Source organism: Hakea prostrata, chromosome 9, assembly GCF_041222555.1.
Source record: "Hakea prostrata isolate BN-2017 chromosome 9, UWA_Hpros_2, whole genome shotgun sequence".
In the NCBI taxonomy this organism is placed as follows: Eukaryota; Viridiplantae; Streptophyta; class Magnoliopsida; order Proteales; family Proteaceae; genus Hakea; species Hakea prostrata.
The window spans coordinates 19431907-19458045 of record NC_142608.1 but is presented as its reverse complement, the minus strand read 5'-3'; the positions used below and the strand labels follow the sequence as shown (position 1 = coordinate 19458045).

General features: G+C 39.4%; 1 protein-coding gene and 1 long non-coding RNA gene across 2 annotated transcripts; both read left to right on the top strand.

The window, feature by feature from the left end:
* The first annotated feature begins 5956 nt into the window (after positions 1-5956).
* LOC149004941 (uncharacterized) lies at positions 5957-6292 on the top strand. Its single transcript, XM_089135747.1, has one exon. It carries the CDS (start codon positions 5957-5959, stop codon positions 6290-6292), a length of 336 nt encoding a protein of 111 aa, XP_088991873.1.
* Positions 6293-14484: 8192 nt separating this feature from the next.
* Positions 14485-15062, top strand: LOC149004940 (uncharacterized). Its single transcript, XR_016175479.1, has 3 exons — positions 14485-14687; positions 14771-14863; positions 14964-15062. It is a non-coding gene; the product is annotated as an uncharacterized LOC149004940 (long non-coding RNA).
* The last annotated feature ends 11077 nt before the right edge of the window (positions 15063-26139 follow it).

Sequence of the window (26139 nt, the reverse complement as noted above, 5' to 3'; positions counted from 1 at the left end):
GCCATGTATTCATACGGGATTTAATTGAAATGATTTAAATTAAATAATAATGCTTTAGCACTTAGCTCATCAAACAAGTGCGCCAAAAGTGCGGGGTGGTATCGTATTATCTTATAATAAGAGCACGCCGATAATAATAATAATAATAATAATAATAATAATAATAATAATAATAATAATAATAATAATAATAATAATAATAATAATAATAATAATAATAATAATAATAATAATAATAATAATAATAATAATAATAATAATAATAATAATAATAATAATAATAATAATAATAATAATAATAATAATAATAATAATAATAATAATAATAATAATAATAATAATAATAATAATAATAATAATAATAATAATAATAATAATAATAATAATAATAAAGAAAGAAGGAAGGACGAAGACGAAGCATGTATCATTTGCTTGTTTTTTCTTCTTCTTTTTCTTCATTTTTTTCCCCAAAAGATAAATGATAAACTTCATTGAAAAGTCTCCAAGCATAACCTGCTGGGGTTAAAACAAAAATTTTCGGACATGAACAAAGGTGGAGACTGCCACCAAACCCAACAAAAATTAAAATTTTTTGCACCCTTTGTAATGTAATCAGCAAATAGGTTATTAGATCTATTTACAAACTTAAACATCAAAGTCACAAACTCTAAAGTAACTTTTTTGAATTTCAGAAAATAAACTAAAAGCCACCCAATCAAGTGAGTAGGAGGAGCCATTGAGGGCATCAACAGTAGTTTTGCAGTCTGAGGAGACTTGTGCAATTGACTGATATGCAAGGATTTAGCAAGAGCCACCACATCTCGGATCCTTTCTAACTCCATTGCAAGGGCTGAGAAACCACTACAATTCACTGCTTGGGTTGCAATAAACCTATTATTTGGGTCCCGGAGAATACAACCACGACCCCCTTTTTTGCTTTCAACCATGCTCCATCCAAAAAGGCTTTATAAACATCTGGATCAGCATGCACCATATGAGAATCTCAAACAGCAAGTTCAGGATTAGAGTGCAAAAGTCTTCTAGAAGAAATAATTTCTGCAACCAAAGAATCACATTGATGTAAAATTTGTGAATTAAATATTGGATATCCTTTGAACAAAGCTGCATTTATAGCTTTCCAGTTGCACCAACAGAGAGTAGACCATATTATATCAAGGTGGTTCTGATTACGGAATTCTCTAAACCTGTCATGGATGAAAGAAAACTAGTCCAAGACTGGATTGCCATTGAAATCTGAAGTATCCAATCTAAGAGAGGATAGCTTCCAACATTTTTTTTAAAAATCACAATGAAAGAGGGAGTGGCAAATAGATTGCATAGATCATTTGCTTGTTAGGTAAGGATGTCTATACTTCTATTTCTCCATCATCCATAAGGGACTCATCTCTAAATATTGATAAAATGAATGAGAGATGGGATCCTAGTAGGTCTCACATAGGTCCCACCCTAATTATAGGGTGGAGAAACGTGAGGGAAGCACATACTTCTCTGTCTTTCTGATTGGGAGGTCATTTGGACTCATTTAAAGGGGTGGAGATGTATGTGTATCTCAATTTAATAATCTTACATTCAATACTTTTAATTTCTAAATTTATAATTTGAATACTCATTGAAATCCCTTGCCATCAGCCTTTGTTGCCACAACAACGATGGCGGTGGAGGCACAACTTTTGTTGATGGCGATTGTGGTGGAACCGGTGGCAAATTTGCCATCTCCATCGATGGTTTGCTCCCCATTATGATGACCTCATAGTTGGGCGAACATAGACTCATCCGTGGCCACATGTGAGGGTGGGGAATGGAAAGAGGGGCTGCACAGGTGGAAAGGATCTAGACTCTTATGCCATTGCCCAAGCCGAATCTCTTTGCCACAAGCTTTTGGGAGGTCATGCTCTTAGAAGGTATGGCTGCAGCTCTTTCTTAGCCCACAGATCTACAGTGGATTTGCATCTTTTGCTAGTGTTAAGGGTTATGAGCATTTTTGTTGTTTTTGGCATTTCTAGAATTTGTTCATTGATTAGTCTTATCCAAGGTGCAACTTATTGGCGAAATTCGGCCGTTTTGGTAGACGGCAAACCGAAACGGCTGCTGAAACTCGAGAATGCAAGAATAATGCCGATATATCGGAGATATCTTGATATTTTATAGCCGAACTAGCGAAATTTTAAAAATATCGTCGGAAAATCCCTGATTTTCCTGCAAACCAATGATATCTTGGCTAACATTCCAAATACTCTTCCATCTGCAACACTGCAATTCAAAAAAACAAAAAGATTCCAACCGTCAAGTAGGAACAAAGACGAAGTGAGAGTTTCAATTTTCAAGTTTTAGCATAGTGGTATGCCTTGATATGGATTATTTTTCACTCTTCCGTGCAGAGACCTTCTTCGCCTTCTTGAGTTGCTCTAGAATTATGTTGAATATCAACGCTAGTCGCTAGATTGAAACCCTAAATTGCCTGTGGTCTTTCAATGTTTCTCTTCTTTTACCCGTTTAAAATCTCAGTAAACTTTGAAGAGAGAAGAAAGGGTTGCCTATGTGGGATAAGCTTGAAGAGAGAAGTTTCTCTTGAGTTGCATGACTGACAGCCTCATAAGATGGGGAATTGATGGGAAATTTTGAAGTTCCAATTTTAAAAGTAGGTGGGTGACTCGGTGCATGTGATAATTAAGAATTGGGTTGCGTGACTGACAGCCTTGACAAGATGGGGAATTAATGAAAAATTTTGAAGTTGGAATTTTGAGAGTGGGTGGGTGACTGGGTGCGTGTGATAAATAAGAATTGAGTTGCATGACTGACAGCCCTAACAAGATGGGAAACTAATAGAAAATTTCGAAGTTGGAATTTTGAAAGTAAGTGGGTGTGTGTGATAATAGGAATTGGAATTTAAATATTTAATTATTAGGATTTGGGAAACGAATTTGAAAAAATATCTGCGAAATCTTAATGAGATTTCCCCAACCTGATAGTTTCGACAAGTTGCGAAACCCGAATTCTCAACAAGATTTCATACCTTGGTCTTATCTAGTTCATGGTGAATTTGTCATGGTTAGGGGCTTAACGTAATTCTTCTTGCCATAATTTTCATCTTTACAACGAGGCGGTTTCTCGAGCCAATCTCCTGTCTAAGGTGACTAAATTAGTGGTCGCTTTTTTCTGACAAAAAAATTTAGTAGTCCTTACAAGGTATGAGAGCGATGGAACACAGCATACTGTTTCTCTTTATGTGACCATGGCGGCTGAGGCTTCATGTATAAAGTACTTGCTCATGTTAAACGTGTATTTTATAATTAAATTTTACAGATTAATAATTCAAATCTTAGGCTATTGTGCATGTCTTCTTTTAAGTTGCTACAGTCGTTCTATTATTTGAACAGATTAGGTTTATTTAACGTTTTCTAGCTTTATCTCGATGTGAAATACAAAAACTTGTCATCCAAAACTTTGCACGCCCAGACAATTATAATTTCTCTTTTCTATTTCAGTGGCAGAGATGAATTCTCCTTCTGATAATTTGCTTTAGGAAAAAGAAAGTTCAGGGGGTCAGTGTACTCTGCCAGCATAGAGACCCTACTTGGCTCGCTGTGATACCAAATTATTGAACCCCTAGGCGTTGAACGTTAAGATTGGTTGTCCCATGTCCTGTATGAATCTCGTCCCCTAATTTTAATTTTAATTTTAATTTGACTTTTTGTGTAAAACACTGTAATAGTGATTCTGTGTTTCTCAATTGCTCTCCGCTGCTATTAGTTTTCTAGATTTTTATTTGCGGCAGCTGCTATAGCTGTTAGCAGTTAGGATTTTTCCACATATAGAAAGTTGAATCAGCCGATTGTGAGAGAAACTAGGGGTATTATATGTAAATATAAATTTTAATTATATCGAGTAAAGTTAGGGACTTGATTTTGTAAATTTGGTAAATTTTAATTATAATCCCCATATGAGACTAGCACCACCACCACCACCACCACCATAGCAGTAGTTAGACTAGCACCACCACCACCATAGCACTACAAAAAAAGACACTTTTGGCGACGCTTTTTTTCCAAGCGTTGCCAAATATACAGTTTCCCCGACGGTTATTAGCAAATCGTCGCCAAATAATCATTTTTCCCTGGCTACAATTAGTCCAACCGTAAGGAAATCGGTATTTTCGGTGACGGTTTTGTTATAAATCGTCGCCGAAAATGCATAAAATGCCTAAATCCAAACATTTTCCCGACGGTTTGTAGCAAAACCGTCGCCAAAAATGTAAAGCCAAACATTTTCTCCGACGGTTTACACTAACCGTCGCCGAAACGTCTTAAATTGGCCACACTTCTTTAAAAACCGTCGCCCAATATCAAATATACTCATCATCCGCGCTTTTCATTCTCCCGCGTTCATTTCCTGACTGCGAGATACAACATTTTCTGTGACACATTACTAAAAGGTGTCGCCGAATATCATTTTCGGCGACTGTTTATTGATAACTGTCGCCAAATACTTTATTTTCGGATCCACCACCCTGCCCAATCTTTTTATTCTCCCATTGTTTCATCTCCCGAACGCTCTCTCTCTCTCTCTCTCTCTCTCTCTCTCTCTCTCTCTCTCTCTCTCTCTCTCTCTCTCTCTCTCTCTCTCTCTCTCTCTCTCTCTCTCTCTCTCTCTGCCTCGAGTCCTTGTTTGTTTGGGGTTTACGGTTCTCTCACTCACGCTCTCTGCCTTCAGCTCTCTCCCTCTGGGTCGCTGCCTCCACTCTCTCCCTTTGGCCAAAAGCGTAACATACGCCACATATATAGCAATCATCCTTGATATAGAAGGTCAACTCAACAGCTGATCGAATGGGACCAACGACAAGGAAGCATGATCCTAGGAGAAACAATAGCCCTTGTCGGGCTAACTTACCAAATACATAAAAGGTAACACTTACAATATAAAAGCATAGACATACCCCTCCAGTAAGCATCCAATACACTCTGAGTATAATCTTGTGTAGCTTTTGCACAAGACCTCACTCTGTTCATTATCTGACTTTGCCATCGGAGGCGGCTACCCGGCACACAAGCCGGCCCACATCTAACCTTTCTTGCAGGACTCATTGACTTGGATACGAGAGGAGGCTCAGTCGGATCCAGAAGTATAATTGATCCGCATAAGTTTGGCACCGTCTGTGGGAACGACAAAATCTTCAAGTCATGCCAAGACGAGGAGGAAATAATGGACGCTCCCGAATAGAAAATGCTGGCGGGAATCAGATTCCCGAAGATCAAACACATCAAGACGATGGAGTCCACTCAACCCGAGTGGAACAGGTATCCTCTGAGGGGAACCTGGTCATTAAAAATCCAAACGAGCAATGCACATCCCGAGGCCCTCAGGGGTATGCTACGGCAGCAGATATGGATGAGCTCCGCAAGGGAATGATCGAGATGCAAAGGGTGTTGCGGGGCTTGGTCCATCAAGTTAGAGTTGAGCAAGGACCAAGGCGTAACACTCAGACGGGAAGGCTTCTGAGAGCCTTCCAAAATGCAAGAAGATCCCGGCCAAGAGGGAGGATCCTGAAAGGAAGACCTGACGAAGGTCAGAGGTCCAGTCATGCTGGTCCCGACCATCGTCAAAGAAAACGTCGGGAAGAAATGGAGCACCAAGGAGAAAGTCATCCTCAATCAACCCGATCGAGGGTCTCAGTTGCCCGAACTCAATCTAGAAAAGAAAATAGCGCTGAATCAGGCAGGAATGGAGTTAGGCAAAATCGACTTTGAAAGAGGATGGTAGAGGTCGAGCGCAAATTGGAGGATCGAGATCACAAAGAGGATTTGGACGTGGTTGATCGAGAACCATTCTCAGATGAGATTATGAATTTACCTCTTCCTTAGAATTCATTATGCCTACCTTTACTCCATTCGAAGGAAAAACGAATCCGAAGGACCACATAAGCTATTTCAAGTCAGTAATGACTGTTCTAGGTTGGGAAGATGAGCTACTCTGCAGAATGTTCCTAGCCTCGTTGAAGGGCCTGGCCATTAAGTGGTTTAGTGGTCTTCAACCCGGATCCATCCATAACTTCAGGGAACTTGCCAGAAAGTTCATAGCCCAGTTTAGAAGTGCGATCGGAAGCAAGAAGACGTCTGATAGCTTATTCGCTATAAGACAAGGGCGGAATGAATCCATTAGGGATTTCCTGAAATTTTTCGATGAAGTAACCATTGAGATCGAGAATTTTGATGATCAGGTGGCGTACAACGTACTTTGGAGTGGCATTACACACCAGGGACTTTTGGAAGTCTAGAGGTCCAGGGCATCCACTTAGACTTGTCCTCAGGAGCAGGGTCCTTCAGACTCAGATTTGCTTTTCCACCAGATCGTTAGCCGAGATCTTGCGGATCCCTCACTACCCAGATCAGTGCATATGGATACCTGCAGGAGCAGCTATAGATAGCTACTTGATGCCATATGAGCTGTGCGAGATATGCTCTACACTGTGGGACAGCCGCCGGTGCTTCACTCCGAGGAACAGCGGACAGATGACAGATGCTGCACGAGTTATCGGTCGCATCGTCGGCCGAAACATCATGCCGAAGGCTGGACATCACCATAGGGTCACAGTGATGGAGGCCCTAGTCATCTATCGGATTTACATGGGCTTCGAGATTGACCTTTCCTACATCATACAGCAGGTTATGCTGGACTTGGTTCTGCGGCCTAGCATGCGGAATCTTTGCTATGGGAGGTTACTGACTTTGATCTTCAGGCATTTCGGGGTCAGTTTCAAGGATACACCAGTGGACACTGGTCCACGAGGATATGTCATAGGGACTAGGATGATACGTCGGATGGGACCGACACGAGACGGGAGAGATCTCCTGGTCCCGGAGGGTGAGGAGGATGATGAGACGAGAGGATGAGCAGGAGTCGGAGGATGGTGGAGAGGATATCGGTCCCGACAGTGATGATGATCAGGCCGGAGATGATACTGAGATGCACGAGACAGTGCCGGAGCATCACGATTTCCCTTCCTCGCACTTCGAGACAGATGGTCCTTCTCATGCGATTCCAGAGAATTTGGATCTCAGTGCACAGATGAGATCGATGACTTCCATGCTGGAGAGGATGGAGGTCAGACAGGAGCAGCTATATGAGAGGATGGAGTCACGACAGGATAGGATTGAGCATCAGATGACTCAGCTTTCAGAGGAGTTCCGAGCTTACAGAGATCAGAGGAGATCACCTAGATAGACTGTACAAGGATTTTCATTTATGCTTTTCAGATGTAGTTGTAAAACTTTTCTTAAAGTTAATGAAGCTCTCCCTGTTTCACTTTATTATTGTGTATTATGCACCTTTCTTTTATTGCATTAAGTGACAATTGTTTAAGTATAATTATTGTGCATTATTCAGAATTATCCAGTTATGCTTCATTAATAGTTTCTAGTCCAAGTGTTCTATTATTCACTTCTAAGAGTAGATGAGTCACTTCTGGATCTATGACTCAGGAATGTTACATTCTTATCGTTTTCTGTGGTTAGGATTTCATTGATCTTTGGGCTTTGATACCATTCTGTCACATCCTCCCAGCCGGTACCCTAACTGGCATACCCGAGAGTGTGATCCACAGCCCCGAAGATCAAGTATCGAGGAAATCATCCTCCCACATATGCAACGACATAATCATGAACATAAATAAATCAAGGTTTAATATTATAAACAAGGTTCAAAACAAGAAATGAACAATCAGAATAATCAGAGTGCGGAAAGATACCAGATATCCAATGATATCAAAAAGGAGTGAAGTGAGGCGGAAACTCACTTTACCAAAATAGCGGAACGTAGTATAAAAATCAAAAGGGATTACAACTGAAACAAATGTACTAATAAATAAACTAAGATCAAGCGTCTTCAAGTTTATAGATAACGTCTTCATAAGTATGGACTTCATCAATCCAATGAATCCGTTCTAACTCTATGCCGTTCTCAAAAGTAGTAGGCAGCTTGATCCGCCGGGGGATCATCAAAGTAATCTTGATCGTTGCCAGCACTTTGCGTGTAATACGCTTCATCAGCTTGTGCTTCGTTGTACTGCTCGTCATAGTATTCTGTACCTGCAGGATAATCTAACAAAAAGAAATATACAACAGGAATGAGTTTCGAAGAAACTCAGTAAGGTAGTTAATCCATAACATCATAGATAACATGTGGCAAAACATAACATGATGCAATGCAGTATGAAACAAGTAATGTATGTATGCATCTAACTCTATGTATGTTGGTCTCTATGGCAGACATGCTTTAAGTCATAGCACCGTACTTCTTTGGGTAGGTCACGCATACGGCTCCTGTTGGTAGTGGGTCCGGGCATCCCTCTCGGACAAACCATGGTAGGGGGTTAAGTCAACACACTCTCTCACAACCATTTGGCATAAGTACCGGCGCATGTCAGGGAAAAGCCTAGCCCAATGCAAGTCATCTACTTAGTTACATCAAGTCGGTTCCCAGATACTTCCATTCCTCCCCTCTCGGGATCCTTTCCGGTATCCTTCACACTAGAGTCACGGATATTACTCACCGGACTCATCAACCCTATTGGTTATCCACATATGGTAAACGGGAAGCTCTCATGTCCTCTCACGGATATAACTCACCGGTCTCAAGCGCTCATGAGCCCAAGTCTAGCCATATGCAACCCTCCAATAAATGGCCCCCACAATGTGATTCCTGTCCTCTCACGGATATAACTCACCGGTCTTGAGTGCCCGTGAATCCCCATTGCTACCACGGGTCGTTCGGTGTCAATACCCTTCCGAATCAGGTCTGATATAACAGGGGTATATCCTAGCCAAACACTGCTAGACATCCCTAGGTATGACAACCATTGATTCGGGAAAGTGTCGATGGGCAACCCCGGAAACATCCCATACTATTTCCGATAATGTCCAAGGACAGAAGTGTCAAAAGGACACTCCCCAATCCCAAACCAAACTTAAGCAAACACATTCTCAAAATCAGTAATGACATATACAATCAGCAACTTATTATATAAAAGAGAATGTAAAGTCATGATCAAATCATAAAGCAATATAGTAATAAGCAATCTTACATAAGTCTAATCAATAAAAGAAACATGATAAAGAGCTACTGTTCTCACAGTAGGAGATAAGAATTAAAATACAATATCAGTAGGTAATCTCATAGTTTCATAAAGTAGAAACCAGAGAACAAGCAATCTATGTAGTTAAGGAATCAACTGTCCTTACCTTCTAACTTGAATGGAATCTTAAAGAATCAAGTATGATCTTGACAAAACCTGAGAAGACAGTCCTAAACAAGTGCACACAACATGTTAGGAAAGATGCATAAAGGAAAAGATCATAAATCAATCGAAACAGACCAAGATTGAGGTTGTTGTACTCATTGGTCGATTGATTGGTCTGCTGGACCAGTCGACCAATGAGTCGACTAATGCGCATGATGGCCTCCAAAGAATCCGAATTTTGAGAATCCGAACCGAATTCGATGGTTCAAAAGGGTACAATTAAGAGGGGAATTATCATGGTAGTATTCTAGGGTATAGAGGATATCAAACCATAACTCAAAACAGTTCTCAAGTTACAACCTAGAAATCATGAGGTTAACCTGATTAGGGTTATCATAGGTTAGGAGGGAAAAAAATAGAAAGATTAAAGATAATGAACTAGGATATGAAAGAATTCAGATCTAGTAAAGGAAACATAATAATTTACCATGATTAAACTAGAGGTTCTTGATCTTACCCAAGAATTAGGGTTTTACCCTTTTTGGTTCCCTCGGAAAATAATTGTGAGATCTGAATGAACAAAGACAAATCAAAACAGGAAAGTATAGATGATTAAATTTTAGGTTAACACAATATTACTCAAGAAGATTTTCCTTCACAAGGGAGGTTACTAAAAGTTTTCCAGACAATCACACAGGTTGGGGTTTCAAAGAATTAGGGTTAGGTTTTCAAGAATTCAATAAGTAGGGTTTAAGAACATGATGATGATCATGAGTCTTAAAGAATAGGGTGAGATCAGAGAATTGATGATAACAAGAATGCTTCATCACCTTTCTGATCTCAATGAAAACAGAATAAAAGAAAGAAAATCAGAGATAGAAGAGAGAGTGGTTGAGATCATACCTTTGCCGTAGAAAGATGAAGAATTCTTCAAGTCTTTGAAAGAGATCACCAAAGAATGCAAGGGAATGGGTTAGATTAGGGTTCTAACTCGTTCCAGAGGCTTAGGAGGCAGATGAGGTGGAGTATTCCCGAGATTAGACTTAAATAGAAGTGACAGGATTCAAATTTCAAAAACAAAATCAATTGGTCGATTGATTGGTCGATTGATCCAATCGACCAATGAGTCGACCAATCAAGACAGCAACTTCAAAACAGGAAATTGAAGGCTCAGATCAAGTCCAAACATCAAGGGGTTTTGCACACCTCTAGAGTGACATACCTAGGAGTTAGAAATGCCTTTGAATCAATACAGAGACCGCTCCAAGACCATCAACTAATCCAATCTTCATCCGGGTGCAATTTCCACCATTGGAACACTAGCATCAACACTCATGGATTCCAATCCAGCCATCAATTCTTCAACAGAAATGGCCCAAAGATGACTTCTTGCCTTACTTCGGGTCACTGGACCTACAATAAATAGAGTTTCCGAATTAGGGTCAGGGCTGGGTTTCACAATAAGGACTTGCACCTTTTTTTAAGGTAATAATTTGAATCGGGTCCATCCCGGTCAACTTGCACCTTCCATAAAGACTTGCACCATTTTTAAAGGCAATAATTTGAATCGGGTGAATCCCATTCATCTTGCACCTTCCATAAGGACTTGCACCTTTTTTAAAGGCAATAATTTGAATCGGGTCCATCCCGGTCATCTTGCACCTTCCTTAAGGACTTGCACATTTTTTAAGGTAATAATATGAATCGGGTCCATCCCGGTCAACTTGCACCTTCCATAAGGACTTGCACATTTTTTAAAGGCAAAAATTTGAATCGGGTCAATCCCATTCATCTTGCACATTCCATAAGGACTTGCACCATTTTTTAAGGTAATAATTTGAATCGGGTCCATCCTGGTCAACTTGCACCTTCCATAAGGACTTGCACATTTTTTAAAGGCAATAATTTGAATCGGGTCAATCCCATTCATTTTGCACCTTCCATAAGGACTTGCACCTTTTTTAAAGGCAATAATTTGAATCGTGTCAATCCCATTCATCTTGCACCTTCCATAAGGACTTGGACCTTTTTTAAGGTAATAATTTGAATCGGGTCAATCACGGTTATTTTGCACCTTCCATAAGGACTTGCACCTTTTTTAAGGTAATAATTTGAATCGGGTCCATCCCGGTCATCTTGTACCTTCCTTAAGGACTTGCACATTTTTTAAGGTAATAATTTGAATCGGATCCATCCCGGTCAACTTACACCTTCCATAAGGACTTGCACATTTTTTAAAGGCAATAATTTGAATCGGGTCAATCCCATTCTTCTTGCACCTTTTTTTAAGGTAATAATTTGAATCGGGTCCATCCCGGTCAACTTGCACCTTCCATAAGGACTTGCTCCTTTTTTAAGGTAATAATTTGAATCGGGTCCATCCCGGTCATCTTGCACCTTCCTTAAGGACTTGCACATTTTTTAAGGTAATAATTTGAATCGGGTCAATCCCGATCAACTTGCACATTCCTTAAGGTTTTGCACTTTTTTAATCTTCCTTGCTATCCCACACGATGTAAACAATGTCCGGGATAGGGGGCTTATGATACGAAAGATTTCTACCCTACCGGGTCTGACCCGGATGAGGCTCCACATGCTAGTTAATCGGGAAAGATGCCGATCATCCATGACCAAAAGCGTAACATACGCCACATATATAGCAATCATCCTTGATATAGAAGGTCAACTCAGCAGCTGATCGAATGGGACCAACGACAAGGAAGCATGATCCTAGGAGAAACAATAGCCCTTGTCGGGCTAACTTACCAAATACATAAAAGGTAATACTTATAATATAAAAGCATAGACATACCCCTTCGGTAAGCATCAAATACACTCTGAATATAATCTTGTGTAGCTTTTGCACAAGACCTCACTCTGTTCATTATCTGACTTTGCCATTGGAGGCGGCTGCCCGGCACACAAGCCGGCCCGCATCTAACCTTTCTTGCAGGACTCATCGACCCAGATACGAGAGGAGGCTCAGTCGGATCCAAAAGTATAATTGATCCGCATCAATGTTCAACAGAAGGAAAAAAGAGGACCAAGAAAGATATAAGAAAAGGATTCCTGGCAGGAGGTGCTACTGCCATGGGTTAGGGGAGTAAAGAGAACGAGCTAAAATAAAGGATATAAGACTCCTGCAGAAAACAGATACTGATGTAAGGGTTGGAAAAGAAGAGAAAATAAGAAACAAAGGGGAGAAACTATATTCAGAAACAGGGGATATTGTGAGGTTTTGGGAGAGAAGAAATTTCTTCTGAGAAGAAAACAAGGTTGTTTCTTTTCTCTTTTTTTATTTATTTAAACATGTATTTTTTTTTTAAAGGACTAGATAGAGGAGAGATTGGGGGAAATTTCTGGACAAGAAGCTTAAGCAAAGGAGGTGAAGGAGACTCACTGAAGAGGAGGGGGGACTGTTGCTGTCTTCGGAAGGCTGCTGCTGCTTTCAGTTTTTTATTTTTCTTTCTAATTCTTCATCTGCCGTGCCTTGCTGGTGGTTAGTAAATTAAAAAAAGGTTTCCTAAAGTAACCCCTCTATGATGGATGCTATTTTTGAATTATATATGTTTACATTTCTTTTCACCCCTAACCCTAACCCCTAACCCTTAACCCCTAAACATTTCTACTTAAACTTTTGAATTATATATGTTTTCTGTTCTGTAGTTTAAAATGATTGTTCTTAATGCTTCATATGATCACTGCATAAGTCCATATTGAACACATTGTTCATCATGTCCTTAACTCCTAATCCACCTTCATTGTCGTCTAATACCATTATGTAGTCTTGGAAAAATCAAGTGTGCTTGCAGAAGAGAGGCTCCGTGCTAGTGAAAGACCACTGACTACTGAAAAAAGTCTTTCTTCTCTGCTGTTTTATATTAGTTTTGAAGTCTGGTTTTTCACAGAAGTAAATTAAATATTGCCCAGTTTTTATTTCTACGCTTTCCTTACTTCTTGGAGTGGAATAATAATAGCTTTCACATGAATGTGTGTGTGTGAGAGAGAGAGATAGCTCTGAAAGTATGTGTCCCCACGGCTGCACTTGCTGAGCATAAGCACCATGACTCCATGAGGGCCTGCAGATACCAGAACTAGATTGAGATGGTCCAAGTAAATGTTGCTTTTAAGTGATATTTCTCAAAGGGATTTCTTTAGTTTTTACCTGTAACTTAAATTTTTGGTGCATTAACTTATCTTTGAAGCTATCAGAATTAGATAAGATGTTCTCAAAGGAATAATTGAAGCAAGTAGGTTTATCAGATATTGTGGTCGGAGCCTGGGAAAAGAGACTACATCTGGAATCAAAGAGCTACATCTGGAATCGGTTCTGATGTTTGGAATCATTAAGATATAGTCCCACTCCCACATAAGAATAGTATTAATTGGATTATGTTGACATCCACTGTGAATGTTTCTTAATATTTCCTTGCACTTTAATACTAAAAAGGGTATTTTGGCTGGACCCCTTATAGCAAGGCAGTGCTTGTAGGCAAACTGTTGGAATTAAATTTTGATCCCTCATTGCAAGCCTGCATTACCCAAAAGATTATCATGTATTGTGGATTCTCCTGGGCTAGGAAACACCTCCTATTATTCTTCTGTTTAAGGCTATTGCTGTGAGAAAAATTTTCGTTTATTGTTTGTTGCTTTCTTGTTCCTACATCTTAAATTATTTATTCAGATATTTTGGTTGTAGGTGGGTACAACTTGTTTGTTGCTTCTATTAACAAACAATAAGCTACAAAGGTTGAAAAATGAGTCAAGAGCAAAGTGACATTAGTGTTACAGGTTTGCCAATTATATCATTACTATTTAAATTTCATATCAAGCATGTATATATGTTTTTTATCATATATTAATTCCTTTCTTGTGTTATAACTTTTACAGTTAGTAAGGGAAAAGGTAAGAGGGGGAGAACATAGGCTCCTGCCATTGTAAATATGTCAATTGGGGAGAAAATCCATCTTGATGTTAATCAGTTTGGCCAATCTTCCAGTGAAGTTACGAAGAAGTTATCTACATGGATTGGTATAGTATCTAGAAATACTTCTTTGTTACCTCTCACGTACTTCAGTTGACGGTTAGTACCAGAACTATACAAAGAAGATGCATATACTAAAGTAAATGTATTCTTTTTATAGAAAACTATCACTTTGTATGGGTTATGTGCATAATAATATACTTATCCTAACTAGCTTTTTGTATTGATGCCATATTATTGCAGCAAAATTTTGATATAGATGAATCTAGTAAGAGCTGGATTCTAGAAAAACTTTGTAGTCGTTGGAGAGACTACAAGTCACAATTGAAAGCATATTATTATACTTATCATGAAACAGATTCAGAGCGGTGGGCAAACATTGATTTACAAATTATGCCCAAAGAAAATTGGGAAATAATGTTCAAGATGTGGGGTGATGAAAAACATCAAGTAAGAATTCTATTTTTCATTGTATTGAGTGTAAATTTTATAAGTTCTCTACTTGGTTTAGTCGCATAAAAATTTCAAAATAGGAAATCTCCTTGAAGAATTCTAATAACAAGTCCAAACAAATTATGCGTCATATGACGGGGTATACCACTTTTGCAGTGATACGTGAAAGGAAGGTACGTGTATATGTTTTAAATTTAAAGTTGTTTAATATTAATCATTTATTTTTCATAGATTCATATTTATTTATATTTGACTTATATTTTTTTTATTAAGAAAAACGAGCATCCAGAACGTTTATCTCCTACTCGCATTGACATATTTGACATCACACATAAGTCAAAGAAGACTGGAAGATATATGTTGATCCCGCATCAGAGAAGCTTATGGTTTGCTTTCTAACTTATGTATCTAATAGTGGTGATAAAATTTCTCTTAAACTCCCATCACTCTCATTGTTATTGTTTTATATAACCTGCAGGAGAAAGTTCAAGATGAATTGAGTCAGCAAAGTGAAGAAAACCAACAAAGCATTGAGGTGCGGGAAGAAATCTTTGAAATTGCAGCTAAAGAAGTTGCTAAAACCTATGCTCGTGGGAAAGTGCGCTTGTGGGGTGCTAGAGTAACTGCTAAAAAATTGTGGGCAAAGAGGTTATGCGTGAGGAACGTAATGCATCTCAATTTGAAGACTTAAGATCGAAAAATGAGAAATTGGAAGATATTGTGTCGAAACAAGGAGAGGAAAATGAGAAATTAAAAGATGTTGTGTCGAAACAAGGAGAGAGCTATCTCAATGGAAGCACAAAGTACAAGAGCAAGGAGAAACCATAAACACAATGCAGTCTGAGCTACGAATGATGGGACGTTATTTCATGTCAATGCAGTCCACACAATCTACACAGTCTACAGACTCTACACAACCTCCAGATTCTATTGAGCCATATGCATAGGTATATTATCGATTTAAACCATAAACACTATAAAACAATTTTTTGATCACAATTTCTTGATGGTTTTCTTGAATCATAATTGTCATTTTAATAGCTTCAATCTGTGAGAGAGATTCCCTAGTTTTTCAATTGAAGAAGCCTACTGACTTGCATGCATATGCATAAATGGAATTGTTAATTTTCTTGTGTTCTAATTAATCTGTTAATTTTGGACAGTCAGAGGAGATTTTCACTGGAGCTGTAAGAGAGGTCAAGGAGGAAACTGGTGTAAGAATCCAGTGACCTTATATTGCTCTTCTCTACTTTATCTCTATTAAATATTTAATTGTTTTGATATATTACATCTGACATTCAAATTTTAATTGAGTTTTCCTTTGATTTTGATTGCATTTCTTTGTGGAGATGTAGATTGATACAGAATTTGTGGAAGTGATAGCTTTTAGGTAAGCTGTCCTTGTATTGTTCAATTCTGCATTCCTTAGACTTTATATTGCCCCTGCTTTTGTCCTTCTGTTACTGAACTTGCCAATTATTACCAGAAATAAAAAATTTAAAAAAAAAATGAAAAAGAAGGGAACTTGCCAAAGATTGTTCTCTCTCTCTCTGTGTAAGGGAGAGTTTAGCGAGCATGCTAAATTCTTGGCAGGTTAGATTCACATTACCAAAGTTTTTATTGGATGATAAAAGAGACCGACTTTAAATTTCTAGATAAAGAAAAGCGAGAAGTATGGTGAAAAAATGATAGCTTCCTATGTTCATTCAATGTCTAATTGGCCAAAATATAAGTCTCTCTCCAAGTTGTACTGATGATTATCAACTGGTATACTTAAGGAACTGATTACCGAGCCATAAGTAATCAATGTTAGCAACATGTAGATCATATTTCATGGTGCCTGCCTCAATCTTCAGTACCTAGCTTTAATTCTGATGGTGATTTTTCCTAATAATGTCTCTGATTATTTGTATATTCCTTTTATTTTTGAGACTGAAATATGTTCTTTTATTTCCACCTATTATATTCTTAAGGTTTTGAAGTGTAATATGTATTTTGAACTGTCAACATCGTTACATGGACTCTTATCTCTTGACTTCAGACATGCTCATGATGTGGCTTCATAAAATCCCTTTCTTCATATGCATGCTAAGGCCGTTATCAACTGAGATCAAAGTAGATGATCTTGAAATTCAAGCTGCCAAGGTAAATATCTTTTGGAACACTCAGTGACCCTTTCTGTCCTTACATCATCTAACCTTCTCCTGCTAGATATTTGCACGTGCTTGTTTATTATGATCCAATAAATGTTTCATATTTCCCATTCTCATGGATTCTATTTTATTATCCTTGCTTCTAGATCAAATTTCTTCCAGAGATTTTATTAGTTTTGGAGTCTTTCCAGATGAAATATTGCCTTTTCAATGTTTCTGTACATGTTTTTTGATATTACTTCCGAACTATAAGCATGACCATGGATTGAGCTGCATTTAATATTTCTGTCCTTAAAAGCAAAGCTCTAGTTTGGATTCCACTACGGAATGGTCTGTGAGACCTGTTAAATGTTACTCTCTGGAGCTTCTACATCAGAAGAATACATTGGTTCTTCAAAGGGTTATGCTTTTAATTCTTAATAAACCTACTATCTGTGAGGAACTCTTAAGAGTTGTAAATGAACTGACCGGCCGTTGACATTGTTTTCACCACACCGGCTGGACCTTCCTATCTCTCATCCAGAGCTCCTATCCACAACCTATAGAAAAAGAACTTCAGCCTGCAGTGCAAGGAAAGAAATATAAAAATAGAACTCACCTCAAATTCCTGAAAAATTACAATGTGTTTTTTCGCTAAAAGGGTCATTTTATAACAAAAATAAGAAAAAGAAAAGAAATACAGCAATTAGTACCTACCTTGCTCACCCGCAACAACAGTTGCCCCCAATACACCCTTCCTCACTGGTTCCTACTCATAATTGACAACAACTAAGTTATCAGAAACGAAATGTAGGACGTCTAGATGCATCCAAATCAAGATCTTTAAGAAAAGCTTCATAACAATAGTTACATAGCAGCACTATCCTCTCCCAATGGGAGGCTCTGATGCACTCGCGGATACTTTCGCTAAAGCTGCATCTACCTTCTTGAATTCCTCTGCTATAGAAACCTTTTTACTTGTTACTACTTTCTTCACTGCGTGAGCCTTCTTCTTCGGACGACCAGGTTTCCGACGAGGAGAACCTTCAGCCCGCACTAATATAGACGAAGACGAAAGTGGAAGAACTACTTTCAATTGCAAAGTTTCATCATTGGCCGAACTCTCCAGCCTGGCCAAATTCTGATCGGCCCCACAATAGTCCAAATCATCCTTCGTAGTTCCTTCAATGGCTGAACTTCTAATAATATTTGCAACTTCAGGTCCCACCAATGAACACTCCAAAGAAGGGTTTCCAATTTGCATAGAACTCTTACTTGCAACAAGCACTTTTTGAAATTCAAAAGGAGTGGCCGAACCACTTTCGAGCTTATCTGTAGGTCCCACTAGTGAACTCCCCAAAGGAAGTTTACCAATTGGATTAAAACACTTTGCCGCATCTAAGGAATTTTGAATTTCAAAACTAGAGTCCACGGCCAAAGAAGCTGCTTCAAAATTATTCAAATTCTATTGGGCCTCGTATGACCCCACTTGAAGCTCCAAACTAGAGTTCACGTCCAATGCAGTTTCTCCCAATCTAATCGAATTTTGTTGTGTAGAAAAGTCTTCCACATAAACCGAATTTTGTTTCGTAGAAGAGTCTTCCACTCTAACCGAATTCAGCAGGGCCCCATAAGGCCTCTCATGAAGCTTTTCAAACCGTTCAAAAGAGCCAATATCCTTAGTGGCCGAATTAGGTGGAAGTTGGTTAGTCGTGGGACCAACAGAGGTAACTACGTTCTTTGAAAGATTACCAACCAACATCGAACTCTTGCCTTTATCTAAAATTTTTTGAAGTTGAAAAGGATCACTTTGAGAAAGAGAAAGATCAAGAGAAGAGTTCTCGCTAGACGCGATCACCACATCAGAGGGAACCAACCTTGTAGATTTGAGATTTGAATTGAAATTTGAAATTGAATTTGTTGCACCCTCATTGGATGAAATAGAGTCCTCCAAACCCGCCACCTTTAGAGCCACACGAATCTGATGTTGGAGTGAGCTTGGAGTCTGCACTCTCACACCGTCAGTACGAATCCCATCCACAATAGGATTATCTGTTGGGAGGTTTTCTTTAGGAACGATAGAGGGCTGAACCTGCAAACCATCCACAGAATCGTTTGAAGCAAACCTACAATGAAGACCCAGGTGGCCTTCTCGATTACACCGTGAGCACCGCAGAATATCATCCTCAAAAATTACCTTCTGAAGAAAACTAAAAACTCAAAGAGTTCCTGGTTCAAGGCGCTCAATCTGAACCTCATTCACTCGAACAGCATCGACCTCCAATTCAACCAAAATTCGAGCATAATGACCAATAGAACCAAGACGAGTTCGTCTATCAAGAGAAACAGGTCTCCCAACAGATTTTGCTATAAAAAGAAGCACTTTCTCATGCCAATACTCAAGAGGTAAATCAGGGAAACGAACCCACACCAACTTACCTGCTGGTTGAGGAGAGTGGATATTAAAATCCGGCCTCCATCATTGAAAACGAATGTATTGCTTTCCAACATTCCAAAAACCTCTGCGCCACACCTCAGTCATATCTGCCTCACTATGAAACTGAAAGATAATAAACCCTTTCCCCAATGAATGTAAGATCACCCCTTGAGACAATTTCCAAGCACCCCTAGATAGCTCTCGCAATTCATCCATGGTAGTGATGCGAAAATTAGCTCGCCCAATCAACGAAAAATGGAACTGATTTCGTTGCAGCTCGTATTCCTGTTGCGGGATTACAATCCTGCGAAACTTACCCGCTTGTATAGGAGAAGGGAGGGAATCGATCTCAGGCAACAACGAACTCCCCACTACTCCCGCATAAGATTTATCCCCATTGGTAGGCACCTCTGGAGGCTTCAAACGCAGGAAGACCGATTCCCTAGGTACCTCCAAATTTCCTAGAGCTTCCATATCCTCCATCTCATCACATCTTTCTCTCAACTCAAGATCAAACTAAGCATTCTCTTATCATCAATTACAATGTGTTTGAGGAGCTCTAATGATTAGTTTTCCAAAATTCTAGATGAATCCGTCATTCCTTTGGAAGATTAATAGATGACTTTTACCGTAATAAGATAAAATATTTATGCCATCATGTAATGAAAACTTCCCCTGTCGGTTCATTTCAATTCTAGTTTCTGTTTTTCCAGTGTGGTTTAAATATGTACTTTCCATTATTTTGATGGACCTTCCCTGAATATGCAGGTTGGGAAAACTTTAAGTGCAAGAAAATGGCATGCTGCATTTACTCCAGAAGGTCAGCTAGATATCTCGAAGACACTCGGCAGAATCCAACGTGGGGTAAGGCCACTTTTCTGGTTGGAAGCTTGTGTTGACTTGCTTTGAGTCATCTACACACAGGATTAGTGGAATTTCATTATGCTTCCTAACATTGTCTGTCCTCACAATAGTTTCTAAAATATACAAGTTTTCTGGACAATCCTGTTCCCTGATATGTAGCTCCTATTTGTACAAGTCTTCAACTAGTATTTACATAATTGAATCATGAGAACTAGTTTTATTTCTTACATCCTTAAAAGGCCGAGATTTGGTTATTCTATTTTGAATAGCTACCATGGACTGTAAGAAACTGTGACCACTTTTTCTGCACTTTGTTGCCTTGTTGTCTTGTCCCTTTTGAACCAATGATGAAATGTGGCAAAGAGACCGGAGGTGACATGGTAATATTGAATTGGTTACAACTTTGGATCGGAAAATGAAATTATCTGATTTTTCCTTGTGTGTTTCAGGTATGGAAAATGAATCCAATTTGCTTCTCTAGAAACTTGAATTGATGCAAAAGTGAATGAGAAAGCTGATCTGTCAAGCCAGAGGGTATGAATTTGATGTAATTGATATCCAAGTTCGTGGAGGCACTTAGCACTGGCATTAGCCTTTACATCATTTTCAAAACAAGTTTTGTAAAAATACTAATAGGGGAAGTATCTGGACTTCATATAGTATGTTACCATTATGACTAGCATTTGATTAGAAACCCCGACATGCGCCAGTACTCGTTGCCAATGGTCGTGGTGAGAGAGTGTTGACTTAACCCCCAGCCATGGTTTGAGAGCCAGGTGTGGACTTACCCCTTTGCCCAGGATCCCTACAGAGGTAATCAGTCCTTGCCAGATCAGAGAGACTAGACCTACCCAGAGGAGGGCTGGTGTATATCTTAAAGCATGTCAGCTATTAGAGACTTGCATAGTTAGATCTTAGTAGCATTCATATTTCTGCATACCATTCATATCATTTCATATATGCATTCGTGGATTGTATTGACATATATATGAGAATTGTCTGTTCCTTACTGAGTTCGTTAGAACTCACTCCTTTCATTGTATACGTTATATGAGTTGTACAGATGGTGGCTCAACGTCAGAAGTTGGAGATGATTCATATGAAAGAGCCTTCTCGTATGAAGCTGATATGAGACAGATAGTGGTACATGCACTTGCAGAGCATGGAGCCTCCTGAAGATGCTTGTGTGCACTTTTAGCACCCATTGATGGCCGACGGAGGCAAATTTCCAGGATTTTGATGATCGTGTGGAGAAAGATTGGAGGACATCTTTACTTGCTAATTTAGAAAACTAGTTTTTAGATTTAGAAAAGAAAACCAAAGAGAAGACTATTTAGTTTATTTTTTTTGCTTCCGTTGAACTCGATATTACATTTGATTCTTGATTCTTTCCTTTGGCTATTTCTTGGATATTTATTTGAGTATTTGGACTCTTGTAACCTTTTTATTAATTATTGCTCTATTCTTGCTATTGATTACATGCATTTGTATTTATTATTATTGATAGACTAAAACCGTGGATCCTGTGACGGATCGCACCCACGGGTTGTCGGGCAGGTAACTGAGGTAGGCGGGCGGGGTGTGACATTACATCCCTCCCCCCTTAAAAGAAATTTCGTCCCCGAAATTACAACGTACTTGTAAGTCCGAAAAGATGGGGGTACTTGGTCCACATCTCCTCTTCTTTTTCCCAAGATGCTTCCTCAAATGAATGATTCTTCCATCTGATCTTCACCAAAGGTATAGTCCGGTTCCTGAACTGCTTATCCTTCCGATCCAAAATTTCAGCCGGTTCTTCATCATACGTCAAATCCGCACTCAAACCTTCAAGTTCATGCTGGAGCAACTGCTCTGCGCTTGCTAAGCACTGCCTTAGCATAGATACATGGAAAACATCATGCACACCAACAAGAGACGCAGGCAGAGCCAACTGGCAAGCTACTGGTCCAACCTTTTCAATTATGTCAAAGGGACCAATATACCTAGGGCTGAGCTTTCCTTTAATATTGAAACGCATGACTCCCTTCATCGGCGAAATCTTCAAGAACGCACGCTCACCAACTTGAAATTCCAGATTTGATCTTCTTTTATCTGCATAAGACTTTTGTTGAGACTGGGCAATTTTGATCCTTTCTCTAATCATATCCACCATAGTACCGGTGGTTTCAATTAGATCAGGGCCAAGAACACGCCTTTCCCCAACTTCATCCCAATATAGAGGAGTTCTACAAGTCTTTCCATACAAAGCTTTAAACGGGGCCATTCCAATAGTAGACTGATAACTGTTATTATAAGCAAATTACACCAAAGCTAGGTGGTCATCCCAGTTACCACTCATATCAATGATGCACACTCGAAGCATATCTTCCAAAATTTGTATGGTCCTTTCCGATTGTCCATCGATCTGTGGATGATGAGCATTACTCAAATTCAGTTGAGTACCCAGGGCTTTTTGCAGACTATTCCAAAAACGCGAGGTGAACCTTGGATCTCTATCCGACACAATACTAACAAGAACACCATGTAGTCTCACCACATTATCAACATAGAGTCGGGCCAACTTATCCATAGTATAGGTGATCTTCATCGGAATGAAGTGAGCCGATTTGGTCAGTCGATCCACTACCACCCACATTGAGTCATTCCCTTTGCTAGTTTGGGGTAGACCTGTGACAAAATCCATTGCAATGTCCTCCTACTTCCAACTAGGCAAGGGAAGAGGTTGTAGAAGGCCAAACAAAGGCTGTCGAACAACGTTCACACGTTGACAAGTCCCACACTTAGCAATGAAGTCTTCCACATCATTTTTCATGTTGGACCACCAAAAATACCCTTTCATATCCTGGTACATCTTTACACTTCTGAGATGGATAGTAAAGATGGACTGATGAGCATCAGTCAAGATTTCATTTATGAGGTCTTCCACAGCAGGAACACAAACTCTATCTCTGAAAACAAGAGCACCATCAAAGGCTAGGGAGAAATCTTCCACTTCCTTAGTCTTTGAAGTAATCAAGTCAATCTTCTTCTTCAATTCTGGATCAGTCGACTGCAGAGCAACAATTCGGTCTCTCAAACTCGGTCGAACTGACACAGCTGCCAAAATAGCAACGGAATCTTCTGACACAAACTCAAGTCCAAATCTGACAATAGAGAACAATAAGGGCTTACTAAGAGATGCCAGATCTACACTTTCTCGATTTCTCTTTCTACTCAAAGCATCAGCAACCACATTAGCTTTTCCTGGATGATATTGAATATCACAATCATAGTCCTTCACCAGTTCTAGCTATCTTCGCTATCTCATATTCAACTCCTTCTGAGTAAAGAAATACTTGAGACTCTTGTGGTCAGTGAAAATAGATATCTTTTCACCATACATATAGTGACGCCAGATCTTCAAAGCAAAAACCACAGCTACCAACTCCAAGTCATGAGTAGGATAATTATGCTCGTAGTTCTTCAACTGCCTAGAAGCATAAGCTACAACCTTCCCATGCTGCATTAAAATGCAACCCAAACCAACTTTAGAGGCATCGGTGTACACTGTCAAACCTCGAGAGTCATCTGTATCGTCAACACCAGAGCGTTAGTCAACCTTTTCTTGAGTTCTTGAAAATTCTCTTCACAGGCTTCGTTCCACTCAAACTTGATTCCTTTACTGGTAAGCTTTGTCATAGGGGCTGATAGTCTAGAGAAATTCTCAATAAAGTGCCTATAATATCCAGCCATACCAAAAAAACTTCGAATCTCAGTGGTTGACTTAGGTCAGTCCCAATCAGCTACAGCTTGAACCTTCGCAAGTTCAACTTTAATACCGTCAGCAGAAACAATGTGACCTAAAAACATAACTTTGGGTAACCAAAAGTCACATTTTCTAAACTTGGCAAGCAACTTCTTCTCTCTCAAACGTTGTAAGGCAAAACTCAAGTGCTCAACATGCTCTTCCTCGCTCTTTGAATAAATCAGAATGTTGTCAATGAACATAATGATAAATTTGTCCAAGACATCCTGAAATACTTGGTTCATCAGATCCATGAATGTTGCCGGTGCATTAGTAAGACCAAGAGGCATGACTCGAAATTCGTAATGCCTACATCTAGTCCTAAATGCAGTCCTACAGATATCATTAGCCTTCACTCTCAACTGATGATACCCAGATCTCAGATCGATCTTTGAGAAAATAGCAGCACCTTTCAACTGATCAAACAAGTCATCGATCCTAGAAAGAGGATATTTATTCTTGATCGTCAACTTGTTCAATTCCCGATAGTCTATGCACTTCCGCATACTACCGTCCAAACATTGGATTGGATAAACCCTTTGCTTGTTAAATCATTCAACTGGGTCTGAAGTTCTTTCAACTCAGTCGGAGCCACAATCTTCTTACTCAACTTCCCTTGATTTTCTTGATACTCAAACGGACTATCATCCTTAGGATGAAACAATACTTTTCTTTTAGAACAAACGATAACTGCGCCATACTTAGACAACCAATCCATTCCAAGTATCACATCAAAATCAGACATATCCAACTTGATCAACCGGGCTTCCAAGATTCTACCAGCAATAACTATTGGACAAGACTCAACCACTTCATCTAATCTAACAACAGATCTGGTAGGAGTACTAATAACTAATCCACTTTCCAACTTCGCAAGTGTAACAGGAATATGACTCACAAATGAAGATGCAATGAATGAATGAGATGTACCAGTATCAAATAATACTAAAGCAGAGGTAGATGATGCTGGAATAATACCTGTCACCACATCGTGATATGTCTCAGATTCTGAACCAATAACACTGAACACTTTCCCAGAAGGAACATTCGAGGTAGACTTCAAAGTTGACATCTGAGGATTCGGCTTCTGTGTGCAGTTACGGGAATAATGACCCGCCTTCCCACAGTTAAAGCAAGTCAAGTCCCTACTACCAATAGGAGCTGCTGAAAAAGAAAATGCAGGTCTCTGGTTATTCACCACTTGATGGGGGTTAGCATAAATCGGTCTTATACCATGACTACCTGCAATAGGACGCACCGGTCCACTACTAGAACCATAGCTCGAGGTAGAACTAAAACTGGACTAGCACCTCTAGGCTGAAATGAAGGTGTAGAATAAGGAGCAGGCCTAGAGAATCTCCTGTTATGGTCCACCAAATGGTTCCGGTTCGCAATAGAACGCTGGAGCTAATAATTCTCTCTCTCATTATTCTCCACTTTCTTCGCATTCTGAACCATCTTATCATAGTCCACAATTGGATGAATCACCAGATAACTCTTTAGAGACGGCCTCAAACCTTTGAAGAATTTCTTTGCCTTTTCATTTTCACCTTTAGATGCTACAGGGGCAAAGAAGAACAACTCTTCAAACTTCTTTTGGTACTCCAAAATAGTACTAGGTCCCTATGTGAGTGCCATGAATTCAGCTTCCTTATCATCTCTCACAGACTCATAAAAGTAATTCTTGCAAAAGGCTTCGTTGAAAAATTCTCAAGTAAGAACCGGGTGCGAAGCTTCCAAAATAGGTCTGGTCGCATTCCACCACGCATCAGCTTCATGCTACAATCTTTGTTTTACACACAAAATCTTCTGAGCTTCATTGCAACGAAAGTTGTGAAAAGATTTTTCCATCTCTTGGATCCACTTGTTAGGAAACAAGGTATTCGACGAGATACCAGTGAAAGTAGGAATCTGGAGCTTCAAGATATGCTCCATCAATCTCACATGAGGACCAGGGGCAAAACCGTCCACAAAGGCACCACCGTAGAAGTACCAGCTCCAAAAGGATTAAGAGCTGCTTGGGTATTCTGTTGAGTAGTCACAAAACCTTGCATCATAGTAGTGAACTGGTTCTGTTGTTGATGCAACATGTTTCCCAGAATGTTCATCACATCCTGTATAGAGACTACTTTGGCAGCTTCTAACTCACGATCCCACCGAAAAATGAGATGATGCCTGTTACTATCAATAGGAGCCATCAGTGTGGTCCACACTAGTGTACTGGTCGCACCA

Bases quoted from the DNA above. Each gene is read 5' to 3' on its own strand.
- LOC149004941 (XM_089135747.1), top strand. From the start codon at position 5,957: ATGACTGTTCTAGGTTGGGAAGATGAGCTACTCTGCAGAATGTTCCTA.